Source organism: Ambystoma mexicanum, chromosome 9, assembly GCF_040938575.1.
Source record: "Ambystoma mexicanum isolate Mex_15411 chromosome 9, UKY_AmexF1_1, whole genome shotgun sequence".
Lineage (NCBI taxonomy): Eukaryota > Metazoa > Chordata > Amphibia > Caudata > Ambystomatidae > Ambystoma > Ambystoma mexicanum.
In genome coordinates this window covers 1536842876-1536855325 of record NC_090931.1, presented here as the reverse complement: position 1 = coordinate 1536855325, position 12450 = coordinate 1536842876, and the positions used below count along the sequence as shown (strand labels likewise).

The 12450-nt window shown below is 47.2% G+C and overlaps 1 protein-coding gene across 2 annotated transcripts in view; it reads right to left on the bottom strand.

Annotated features, from left to right (window-relative positions):
• LOC138489466 (zinc finger protein 436-like) overlaps positions 1–12450 on the bottom strand; it is a 235340-nt gene that overhangs the window by 136117 nt on the left and 86773 nt on the right. For both annotated transcript variants that reach the window (XM_069617194.1, XM_069617193.1), the window contains exon 3: positions 8088–8180. In XM_069617194.1, the coding sequence (XP_069473295.1) occupies positions 8088–8180 (93 nt within the window). The remainder of the gene's footprint in view (positions 1–8087; positions 8181–12450) is intronic.

Sequence of the window (12450 nt, the reverse complement as noted above, 5' to 3'; positions counted from 1 at the left end):
CTACACTGGTTCCAATGACGTGAAATCCTGATATGCAGAAGCTCAAAGTGCATCATAATCACCAACGGAGAACTTGCCTTTTATCTCGGGGTCAGTGCATGCAATAAAAACACCAAGGTCGCCAGTGAACTCAGATTCAAGTGACTGGCACTTGCTGGCCTACAAAGCCCCTGGGCTGGCCATAGAGAGAAAAGGTACCTTTACATTATGTTTCAATCTCCATACACAATTCTATCTATCCACCAACAAACCTGACAAGCTGCAGCAAGCATCTTCCAGCATGAAACCCCTCAGAAGCGTGGACAATCTCAACAAAGTGGCTTCCACGTCAATATAGAAGAGCAGCATGAAATGAGTGAATCAGTAGTGCTGCCCTATGGAGCATGGGTAGACAGGTACTCCATGCCCCAGTCATGATCCACACACTACCACTAGACAACTGCAAATTACGCTACAGCATGTAAACATGGTACCAATCCCGTCTCCGTTGCAACTTTGGGTCAGGCAACTGCAGTGATACCAGCAACCCCCCCCCCCCCATCATCATCATCATTTCACCTCTAACACATACTCGGATATCTTCGCTGCCTGTACGTGACTATATGCTCTGTTCTCTTCCATGCTGTGCCGCTCCATGCTATTACACCTCAATGACACTCGCAAGCAGCAGGCCCTCCTCACCAGTATCTGGCGCATTACAAATAACCATCAACCAATAAATAAATAAATAAATAAATAAAAGAAACAACATTAGGCTCCGTAAACAAAGAATTTGGGAAGTGTTTGGAGCTATTCCCTCATTGTGCTGGGGGGGTGGGGGGGAGGCGCACCCAGCCCGATTAGGAGGGGTGATGGGAGATTTGTCAAGGTAACCTCTGGGCCTCACAGACAGCTGTCACAGGACCACACAGGCATCATTGAGCACCCCTTAAGGTAATGTTACTGCCACTCTTTGCCTCAACTCCAGGGCCTGCTCCAACCTTTTCAACCAGCAATCAAAGAACAATGTGCCAAGTTCATCCTTTTTTCCACAGCCAACAATTAATTGTGAAATAAAGACTCATTTCATTCACAAACTAGATTGTCATTATATTGGGTGAGAACTGGCCATGTATACTTTGCTCAATATCAGTTCATATTTTTGCTTTCCACAAGCAGGACCCTCAGGCTTTACAAATGTCATTCCTTACTCATTTAAAGAGGGAGAGCAGTTTTTTGTTTTGCCTTTTGGCTCCATATATAAAGCCAACAATATTAGCATAGAGTAGAGATGGGAGGGAGATAGAATGTGAGGAGGAACACAGCCTCTGTGGACGGTGTTTGATTATTTACCCTCCCATCGATTACCAATGACATCGCTAATCCCTCTGGCAATTCCCACCCACTACCCAGTTATCCGCGCCAAAAACACACCCTCCTGACATCCCTTCAGCTATCTCTATTGTGACACAACATCAAACTATGGGCTGTTATGGGGCGGCCAATGTTATTTCTACGCAGGGTTCTGAAAGGTAATGGCTTGATTTCAGCGGTAAATCGGCCCCATGTTTAATAAAATGGTCCCAATTAAGTGTGCTTCATTTTGAAGCAATATGTGTCTCATTGTGTCTATTCTTTACATTGAATTCCTGTTAAAGCAAGCATTGCAATGCCAACAGTGTTAGCCCTTGTAGGCATTACATAGGCAGTGCCAGGCAAATGCATATGGCATGCATACACAAAGGTCAAAGCTGTCGCCTTGCCAATGCGTGGTTAATCTATTGCTTTTCTATCCCCTTCCTTTTTTTGATTCTACTCGTTTTCTTGAACTAGCCACCAATTTGTAATAGAGAAAACTCTTTATATAAAACCAACTTCTACCTTTAAAGCGTTAAGTTTACTTTAAGCTGACTTACATTTGCTTTACTGCTCCTTGGAATGTAGTACACTCAGGTTTTAAGTATTCTAATGCAGTGGTGTCCAAACTTTTTTTTTTATTGCTTCCCACACCCCCAATATGGCAGAGGTGCTTAAATGTTTTATTAAAAGCTGTCCCTGTGCTCCCTTTTCTTTTTTATTTAGTTTTATTTTTTTAAACTTTGTTTATTGAGGGGAACACACAGCAAGACAGTTCTCATAAACAGTACAGTATAGCATATGTATAATATCGACAATGGCATACATCTGTGGCAATAAAACCGGTATCGTCACCTAAGGTGACGGGGTAGGTGTTACATCAGCATCGGACCTCAAATCACATAAATACAAACGTAGTAGCGACCATATATCTTTAGGACGACAGGGTGTCGGGACTGATAAAACAAAGAGTTCCTCGTCATCTTTCACCATACACAAGTCTTTCAGGAAATTGGATAGGGTAGGCCCTGCAGTGGATTTCCAACATTTAAGGATGCAGCGTTTGGCAATAATACATGAGATGTTAAATAGTCTTCTCGTGTTCTCCTTCACCTTCCCAATCTCACCAAACCGGTATTTTATGGGGGACAGGGCAGCTGGAATCGCCGTTATCTCCTCAAGGAGCTCAGCCACTTCTCGCCAGAAGTTCGCGATAACAGGGCACGACCAGTACATATGATATGCCCCAGCATCAGGAGTGCCACATTTCAAACATGTCCCTGTGCAACCCTCCACAAACTTAGCCAGTCTGGCCGGGGAGTAATGTAGCTGGTTCAGTATTTTAAATTGGATCAGTCGGAGTCCAGAGTTCATTGAGACCGATTTGGTGAGTTGACAATATCGGGCCCATCTCACGTCATCGATCTGAGTACGAACATCCCGCTCCCAGGTTTCTCTGATAGTGTTTCGTGAGGGGGAGTGAGATTGCACCAGGGTGTATAGTAACGAGATTCCCTTACCATGACCGTACGTCGTCACCATGGCTCTGATACACTCATGTGTCTGGGGTTCTACCGGGAAGGAAGGCCATTTGGCAGAAAAAGCGGTACTCATACGATAGTATTGAAGACGCTTGAGCTGACCCCCTCCCGCCCCCCCCCGTGAAGTCTGCAAGTTCACAAAACGTGCCATCAGGGAACATATCTCGTAACCTGAAGAGTTTATTCAGGTCCCAGGTTCGCTGAAAGGCCCTGTCGAAGGTTGGGGAAAGACTGGAGAAGTTCCACAGGGGTATATCTGGGTGATAGGGGACCTCCAGGCCAATCCTTTTATAGACCTTCGACCACACCCGTGTAGTGACGTATACCGGGTCGAAAGGGCAGTTGTTATAGGTGGGGTTCAAAAGGACCGAACGTATATCATTAGGGAGGACTGCGTGCTTTTCGAGAAGAATGTGTGGGGCTGTGTCCTCGGGATCAAACCAATGCTTTACAAATTGTGCCTGTGCTGCTATGCAATACAATTCAAAATCAGGGGCCGCAATACCGCCCTGTGAGTATGGCTCCACCATTTTATCCCACCCCAACCTAGCAGTTTAACCGTTCCAAATAAAGGAAGATGCCAGTGACCTAAATTTGACAAAAAAGGGTTTACCGGGCCAGATCGGGATGTTATTGAAGAGATACAGGAGTTTGGGTAATACTACCATTTTAAGTAGGGCCACTCAGCCGTATAGGGACAGAGGGAGATTAGCCCATAGGGGGAGCTTGGTCGAAAGGGTGAGAAGTAGTTCGCAGTGATTGTGTGAGTGCAGCAGCTGTCTATCTCTAGCCACCATTATTCCCAGGTATCTCACCAGCGTGCGGGCAGGTTTAAACCCTGTGATGCAAGATAGGTCACCCGTATTAGGGGTCAAAGGAAAGATTTCAGATTTGGGGACATTGATTTTATATACCGAGTATTCCGAGAACTTGTGTATGTCAGCCATAACATGTTGCATATTCTCATGTGGGTCCCGGACATACAACAGCGTATAGTCCGCATACAGAGATATGATCTGGGGAGGGCCAGTCATCCTGAGTCCTCTATGCGAGTGGTGTTGACGAATATATTCCGCCATTGGTTCAATAGTGAGGGCAAACAGAATGGGCGAGAATGGGCAGCCCTGCCTGGTCCCCCTGTGCAGATGGAAAGAAGGGGACACGGTGTTATTGGTTAGGACCTTGGCGGATGGTTGAGTATATAGCAGCCGAACGCATTTAATAAACTATGGTCCAAGTCCAAACCTCTCTAGTACAAGGAAGTGGTATGTCCAGGAGACGGAATCAAAGGCCTTTTCGGCATCAAGGGCCACTACGCCGCCTTTGCCTCCGGGTCTATTTGCGCCAGCACATTGAACAGTCGTCGAACGTTTAAAGCCGTGGATCTAGTTGGTATGAAGACAGCTTGATCAGGGTGGACCAGGATTGGCATGTACGGAAGGAGCCTGGTGGCCAGTACGTTAGCGAAGAGTTTTTTGCATCAGTATTGATTAGGGAGAGGGGCCTGTAGGAGGTCATATCCTGTGCTTGTCTACGTGGCTTCAGAAGGACCGTAATACCTCACGCATCGAGTCTGGAAGGACACCACAATTCATGGCCTCCTCCCATACTTTCAGTAACAGTGGGGCCAATACGCCTTGAAATTCTTTGTACAGTTCGGCAATCAGGTCATCTGAGCCAGGGGCGTGGCCACCAGACAAAGATTTAAAGCCTCGTTTAGTTCTTCAATAGTCACGGGTTGATCTAAAATGTTTCGCGTCGTTCCAGTGAGTGTTGGGAGATCAAGGGAGTCTAGATATCCGAACGTGTCTTCCCTGGTTTTAACATCGTGATCAGAGTATAAAGCGGAGTAAAAATCAGCAAAAGTGGTGTTGATATCGCATTCTTTATTGACCATGACCCCAGCCGGGTTCTGGATACTAGCGATTGGATTAAGGTGCCTATCTGTTTTAAGCATGTTGGCCAGAAAACTCCCCGCCCTATTGCTCTCCACGTATCTGCGGCCCTTAGCCGGGGCAGCCATGTACAAAACTTCCCTATTGGCTAGTTCATTAAATTCCTTGAGGGAAGCGTGTATTTTAGACAGGGTTTCCTTGTTCAATGTGGCACTGTATTCCGTCTGTAGTGTATCTATTGCGACTTCAGCCACACCCAGTTCCCTCCTCACCCCTCTCAGCATACCTGTAGATTTACCCAGTATAGTATCCCAGACCCAAACCTTGAATGCCTCCCACAGGATAGCATAGGTGCTCACAGAACCCTCGTACAACTCCAAAAACTCCCCGATTTCAGTATGTAATGCCGCACAGATATTGGGGTCCCTAAGGATTGCAGCGGGCATCCTCCACCTTTTAGCCGGAGGTGGTTAGTCACCCAGGCTGATGACCAGTGTTATCGGTGAGTGGTCCGAGAGCATGCAGGGGTGTATTGCACAGTCATTGATCTCAGCGGAGAGGGACAAACTAATAAGCCAATAATCTATACGGGAGTGGGAGTCGTGAACAGATGAGTAGAAAGTTAATTTCTTCTCAAGTGGGTATAACGTGCACCATGCGTCAATTAGGTTGGTCTGTTCCATCATCTGTTTAACGGCAAGAGCCGCTTTGGTCGGGGCCCTGGGGGACGTAGATCAGCGGTCCAAGGAGTGATCGAGGTTCATATTGAAATCCCTGCCCCATATTATTTGCGCCTCTATCGATGTGGAGATCATGTCAAGGATTGCGCGATAGAATAGCGGGTCATTAATATTAGGACCATATGTATTAATCAATAGGATTTGCTGTCCTACCACCTCCCCCCATACTAACACGTATCTACCCAGAGGGTCCATCTAACTAGCAAGATACCTGAAGCACAGCTTGGAGTGTATAAGCGTCAGGACTCCCCTGGATTGTGTTGAATATTCTGTGAAGTACCTATGAGGGCCCCACCGTGGAAGGAATTTATTGTTGATACTCCCCATCGCATGTGTCTCCTGTATCAGAAGGATATGGGGATCATGGCGTGTAATGTATGCAGCAATTTTCCTTGCCTTGACTGGGTTGTTGAGACCCTGAATGTTCCAAGAAAGTAGTCGAATGTTCAACCCACCCTTAGCCTGCGCCATAGCTGCCTATCAAAGGGGGCATTTGCCAAACATGGCGCCACTGTCTCAAGTTTTGGAAGTGTCTCGCTGAAGAACAGTCCCCTGGTTTTAACTTTATAACATCCCCAACCATGCCTGGCAGAGCACCAGGACAAACTCTTACACGCTTCCCCTTCCGACCCCCACCCGCATCATCAACCCCAACCCGATGATGTATCCCATCAACCATAACTTGGGAAGTCTCCTGGGGGTGTGAGCTGTACTCACGTGACCAAACGCCATGTGGGGGGGGGGGGCTCACGGCCCTACAACAATAGATGGTGGACAGGGCCACCTCGCCGTCGACAGGTTATCAAACTTATGGTAAGGCAGTGTAGAGCAAGTCCCTTCAGCCAGCACGGTCCCTGTTCCGGCCCCCACGGCTATGTTGTGCTATCGAGTCCTCATTGACTCCAATCCTGTTCTCCGCCTCCGTAGTGCGAGCACTTTCCTTATGAACCCTAGCCTTCATAGAGCTGATCGTGGCCCCTATGTCGTCCAGTTTGCTGTTCACCGCCAGGAATCCACTTTGGACCATCGTTAGTAGTTTGTCCACTCTCACATTCTTTGGAGACTCCAGCTGGCTGCCCGAGGGCTCAGCGGGTGTCTCGGCAGGCCCATGCGGCTGGGAGCTGGCAAAGGAGTCCATCGGACCAGTTTTCTTGGAGCCCATACTTTTTTTCTCGCTGCGGCACGTGTCAACTCTGTTGGGTTGCGTTGCATCTGCCCACGCTCTGGCGCCCAGTGATAGGTAGTGGTTGGCGATCGTTGGCACTTAGGAGTGTGGCGTACACCGCTTATGAGTATATAAGAGAAAGGCACCAGGGCACCCACCTTATGATGTTATCGGCAGGCCCCAGCGAGTGAACGCAACCGGCCTGCTGCCGTCGACAAGGCCCGACCCGGCGGTCAAGGATCAATCCGCGGGGCAGTAGCGGCACAGGGAACGGGATGACAATCCCGTCGAAAAGAGCAATGTTCCGTCCAGGCCAGGCGTGTGGTGTATACCCAGGAGAAGGATCGAGGGCCAACAGGATATATCCACCGGCAACTCAGAAAGGCGCGGAGCGCGGCCCCTCCACCTTCCGGCCTGCGTACGAGCCAGCACCCACAGCCGTCGCGTGATCTCTCCTGGAGCCGTGGGCCGGATACGCCTCTGCCGCGTTCACGGTGTAAGTTTGCAGTCCGATTTCTCAGGATTGAACCAGCGTTTCTACATGAAAATTGGTGGAGTGATGCTGCAGGCTCTCCTCCGCCGAATGCAGGTGTTTATTGGCGTGCACGCGGCCCCGAACAGGATTAATTTATAGTAGGATATGTTACGGGCCAGAGCTCTCCCCTCAGGCGGCCATCTCCGTCGTGCGCAACAGCGCCCCCCCCCTCGTGCTCCCTTTTCAAAGATCCTCATCCCCCCGCCCCCGGATGCTGGAGGGTGGGGCAGCCCCACAGTTCTGAGACCACGGTCGACCATCTATAATGACTACTGGGGGTGGGGGGTGGGTCCAGGCTGCAGCAAGGCTCAATAAAGTCTGATGGAATTTTAAATCTGGTCCAAAATTGTGATTTGACAAATCCGTGATTCACCCCTACCTCCCTCGCCACCTCATTCCATCCGCTCCCTACCTCTCTCTCCTCTTTCTTTCATTTCTTCACCTTGCCGCCTCATTCCATCCGCCTCCATCTCCCTCCCTCGCTCTCCTCTTTCTTTCATTTCTTCACCTTGCTGCCTCCCATTCCTTTTAGCCCAGTTACTGACTCATGCTGTGCCGTCATTCCTCCATTCCTTAGTTCATGTTTTTCTTTCTTTCTCCCAGTCATCCCTCGCTCTCCAACATCCTTCCTTTTCTTTGTATGTTTTCATCTCCATTGCCCCCTCCCAGCCTCTCTTTGGTCCACACATGTCCTCTTTCTACTTTTTGTGTTTACCAGCTGGCTCAAGCCCTCAGCCAAACGTCCCTCACACCTTCTCCCTCTCTGACCCAGGGTGGGTGGAGGAGATGTGGGTTTGGGTGTGTTGGCATTAACATGTTTGGCAAGATATGCATAAACGTCTGACTGTCTGGTCACAGCTAATGTACAATGCCTACCGTGAATGCTCGCCACCTCCTGCTTGTTCGGGGGACTCTGGTCTTGCTTTTCTTTGGTTCTTAATGAAAAGACTGTGGCGACAATGAGTGGACCTGTTAATAAAATAATAATGACATACTATTAATTCTAGAACTTGCCGCTGTGTAACGAGAATAATCTGTTATTTATCAAGTGGCAAATGCTGGTGGACAACAGAACTGAAGGACATCAGACAAGGCATAAATTAGTTTTCAGAAATTGATTAGCAGAGTTTGCTAATTAAAATGGTCTTGATTAGCAAACACACCCATTTGATTAGCAATGTTGTACTAATATGTTTAATGTCATCAGAAGTTATTTGGATCCAAAACATCAAATGAGCATAAATGCAGCATGAAGTAAGATATCAGTGAGACGATTCAGGCCTTGCAAATTCTTTAAAATTCCACTAGACCTGCAGGCTTAGTTATTTAGTTTACCTACTCGACCTAAAAGAAATGCACTCGGCCCATAACAACGGGTGACACAAAATGTAAATGCACTTTCTGTAAAATGGTGCATGTCACCACAAACCCACTATGTTTGGCACACTGCTGCCAACCAGAAGCCAGCTATGCACAGCGAAACTTTCTTTGGTATTTACTGGAAAAAAAAACAGTTAATGCTACATCAAAGTTTCCAACTTCCCAGCAAATGGTATACGCCCTACATCAAATCTACTGGACGATGCGAGTGAGTGGACTTTGCAAGCCTTGGCTGAGTCTGTAAAATGTAAAAGGTTAGCTACATGAATGGACACAAATAAATAGATTTGATGAAAAGGATCTGAAAACAGTTTGGCCAGCTGTTTCCTGCAGGTGCTAATATATAATGCAATCATAATTATAAAGAAAAGCGAGCTCTGGAGGCTAACTACGGTGTGTGGCATTGCAGTAGAAGAATGTGTAGAGCATCCAAAGTTGAAACTGGTGGTCTTTAAAGGTAGACATATATATGAGTCCCTTTGTCGCCTACCGCGATGTGCAACTTAAGATCCTCCAGCGTGAATGTCTGATGCGTGCTCACACGTGCGCTTTGGGTAAAATGCGGTACTATTTCAGTTCATTAGAAGCAGATTGTGGTCCAAATTCAGCAATATTTCAGGGCATCTTGGCGAAATGGGCAACGGTTCCATATTATTCTGCAAGTGCGCAGCCGGTGGCATTAGCAAATATTCTTGATTATCATCTTGAGGAATATTTTTCTCCAGACAAGTTCCCTTGACGATCCGCAGTGTTTGGCTGTCACACGCCGCCGAATGCAGCGGTCCCCTGTGTACCGGACTGTCATGAAGCAGATGTGTCGGTATTCGTTCTCTGGTTGGTGTTTGTCCGCACCCCTCTGGCAGCGTTGGCAACTGCCATGGCAATGCTCCTCAAGGATCCGACGCATGGTGCGGAGAATGCCACACGACTTCTCAGCTGGCGGGCCTTTGAGAGGGACCGCCTCCTTGCAGGCTTCATAGTCAGCGCTCTCACGAAGCATAAAGCCTTTACTCTACTGTTATCCCTACGTTTCGTTCCTGGTACCTCTGACCTTGGCCTGTTTTATGGATTTCTACCGTCTTACCTCTTGGATACTTTGAAACCCGATTACCGTTCCCAGACCCTTCCTCGGATTGCTCGTCTCTCTATTCGATTACTCCTACTTTGCCGAATTCGGTTTCCCCACGGACTTCCGAGCTGTACTCCTCGCAGCGTCTCCTTTCACTTGTGCAACAAACTTTTCCTGGGGCTAACGGTTGCTTTCCTGGGTAACACTGCTGGTTCACAGTCCACTTAAGCACGGAATCCTGGTCTCCACTGGTAAGCTCATACCGTACTTCTCTTTCCTCCACGTGGGGGAAGACTGTCACTGGCCATTTAACTACAAATCACCAGGCATACCATCCTGTCCTTACCTGCTTTGTTCAATGTACTGAACTTCCAGTTGCTTCATTATTTACCGGTCTCCACCTACTCACTGGAAAGATACCTGTGTACATGTATTAGTGCACTTCGGGAAGCTCTGCTGACTCTGCACCACTCCGAACCTAGTGCAACCCCGTGCCGTTCAGGATTAATTACCTCTACTAACTTCCTGTTTATTGTTTTGTCCTGTCGTTTTTCCCCTGCCTTTTTGACTTGGGACTGCGACCCTGGTTGGGGTAAGAGTCTTATAATTATTTTTTACTTAGCCAATGAACCCCGTGGCATTATCTGACTAGGTTCCAATCACTATAGGGCCATCCAACACCCATTTCATGGCAACTGATCCTAAGGTACTTCTAATTATTAGCCTGAAGTGATATGTTTTCTGAATTACTTCTTCTACGCTAATCTGTTGCATTCTTTCCGCAGCTTGGGGGTTTGGCAGTGCATGTGTTCCCCGCTCTTTAGCGTGACCGGTTCCTCTGACTGTTCATCTAGCAGAGAGGCATGTCATGATGAACAGTTCCCTCTAGTTGAGGAGGCTGAGGTTCAGGACGAACTAGGCTTTAGAAGCTGTCTGGAGGTTTCTACCCATACTCTGTTCACTCTGGGTTCCTCAGTCAACACCCCGGCCAGTGTGGTGAGTAACATTGGCTGAATGTCTATAAAGTAAAGTACAGCACTTGAGGGAAAAATCTGTGAATTCCATGTGCTTGGACATTGTATTAGAGAGTCGATCATGGCAAGACACAACTGTGTTCAGTGTGACTCTGACCCCCAAGTTCTTGATGAGAAGTAACTACTTGGAACACACCACACATCTGGCAATGGTTTTGACCGTTGATGTGTTCCTAATTAAGGAAAAAAGAAAATGCTGTTCAAATTGAGAACACTGCTTAAAGCCAAGACGTCTGCACAGTTCAGCTCTTAAAGGAAAATAGATCAGCTTCAAGGAACTGGAGGCAGTGATCACTCTTGAACAAGGGTTTTATTAATCACAGCACATGAGCGGAATTCCAAGCTTAGCAAGTATCACAAGCAGCCAACTGGTCAGCGAGAATGTCAATGCTCTAATGAATGCGCTGAATGCTTCCAGGCCTTTAGGGCTTTAGTAGTGAAAGCTGAATGTATGCCTGTTAGCCAGAAGCTGTCAATTAAGGCATGATTGGCCCCCTCCATTGTATCATGACAAGCCAGGAGAGATACAATCTTGCTATTTTATGCAAATGTTCTGCAAACGTGCCAAATACAGGCTCCATTTTAGAAATTGAGGATTGGCCAGGATAGGAATTTTTATTGTGACTGCATAGGTGGATTTAGAGTGAACCCACAAAATGTAACTTATGCACTCACAGTGATACTAGTTTCTACCACAACCGCAACGGGACAACATTCGGCCATGAAATGCTAAAGATAGGATCCATTGCTATGCTATGTACCAGACTGTGAAATGTTCCAATAGGTGTAATAGAGCGTGCATTCAGTGCTATTCTCACAGGAATCCACTTGCACAGCATGTGTACACACTATTCGAGGAGAACCCTTGCAATCACATAACAAGTACAGTGTTAATTCAGGACTTGGCAGTGGAATCCATGCATGCGAGTATGGCACGCAATTGTTGTCCCTAGCCCAAATGTCACATTTCCCCAGGAATGTAGTTCTTGACAAGGAATGTAGAAACTGACATTGCCTGGCGTATTGCCACAGTAGAAAGGTTAAGTGCATCTATCTGTTCTGGCCATGAAATCACATTCCAATATGGAATTCCTCTCCTCAGAGTGTCAAGAAAGTCTGTTACCACGCCTGGCTTACTGACTTACTGCTGCTTCTTGGCCACTTCTAATAAATAACGAGTCATTCTGAAACAATCCCACTACATCTGTAATGACATCCCTTAGCGCTGTGGCGAGAAGGAATGACGAGAATGACCAAGTGGTGCCTTGGTGGTTGCTAGAGACTTTTAATAACTGAACAAAAAAGAAAACAATCTATCCCTAACTCTAAGGGGATCTCCCCTACCTAAACTAAAGAAACTTGGGTGCTCGTCAGGGAGTCTGTGTGAGTCAAAACAAAAAGGCACTGCCCTGGTCACAAATGCTCCTACTCTATCCCTGGCACTACAACAAAACACCATAAAGTCCAGCTAATGTTTATACTCTAGCAGAATGACTCCCTTCTCCTGGATGCAAAGCGTCCAATAGTCTCTCAGGTTGTTCAAAGCAAAAGCTCCATAAAAGTTACGGGTTCACTGTAACCCAGGAGAAAATCAAATAATCACCAAGTTCTCGTGGGGCTAGGAGAAGGGCTCCCTTCTCCTAGCTGGCTCCCAATGTCTTTCAAAGTTCTTAATAACATTTGTAGATCCCTTATGGAGATTCTCACAAGCTCTGGGTTTTGCACATCTCTTGATCCACCGCCACTGGGACGATGA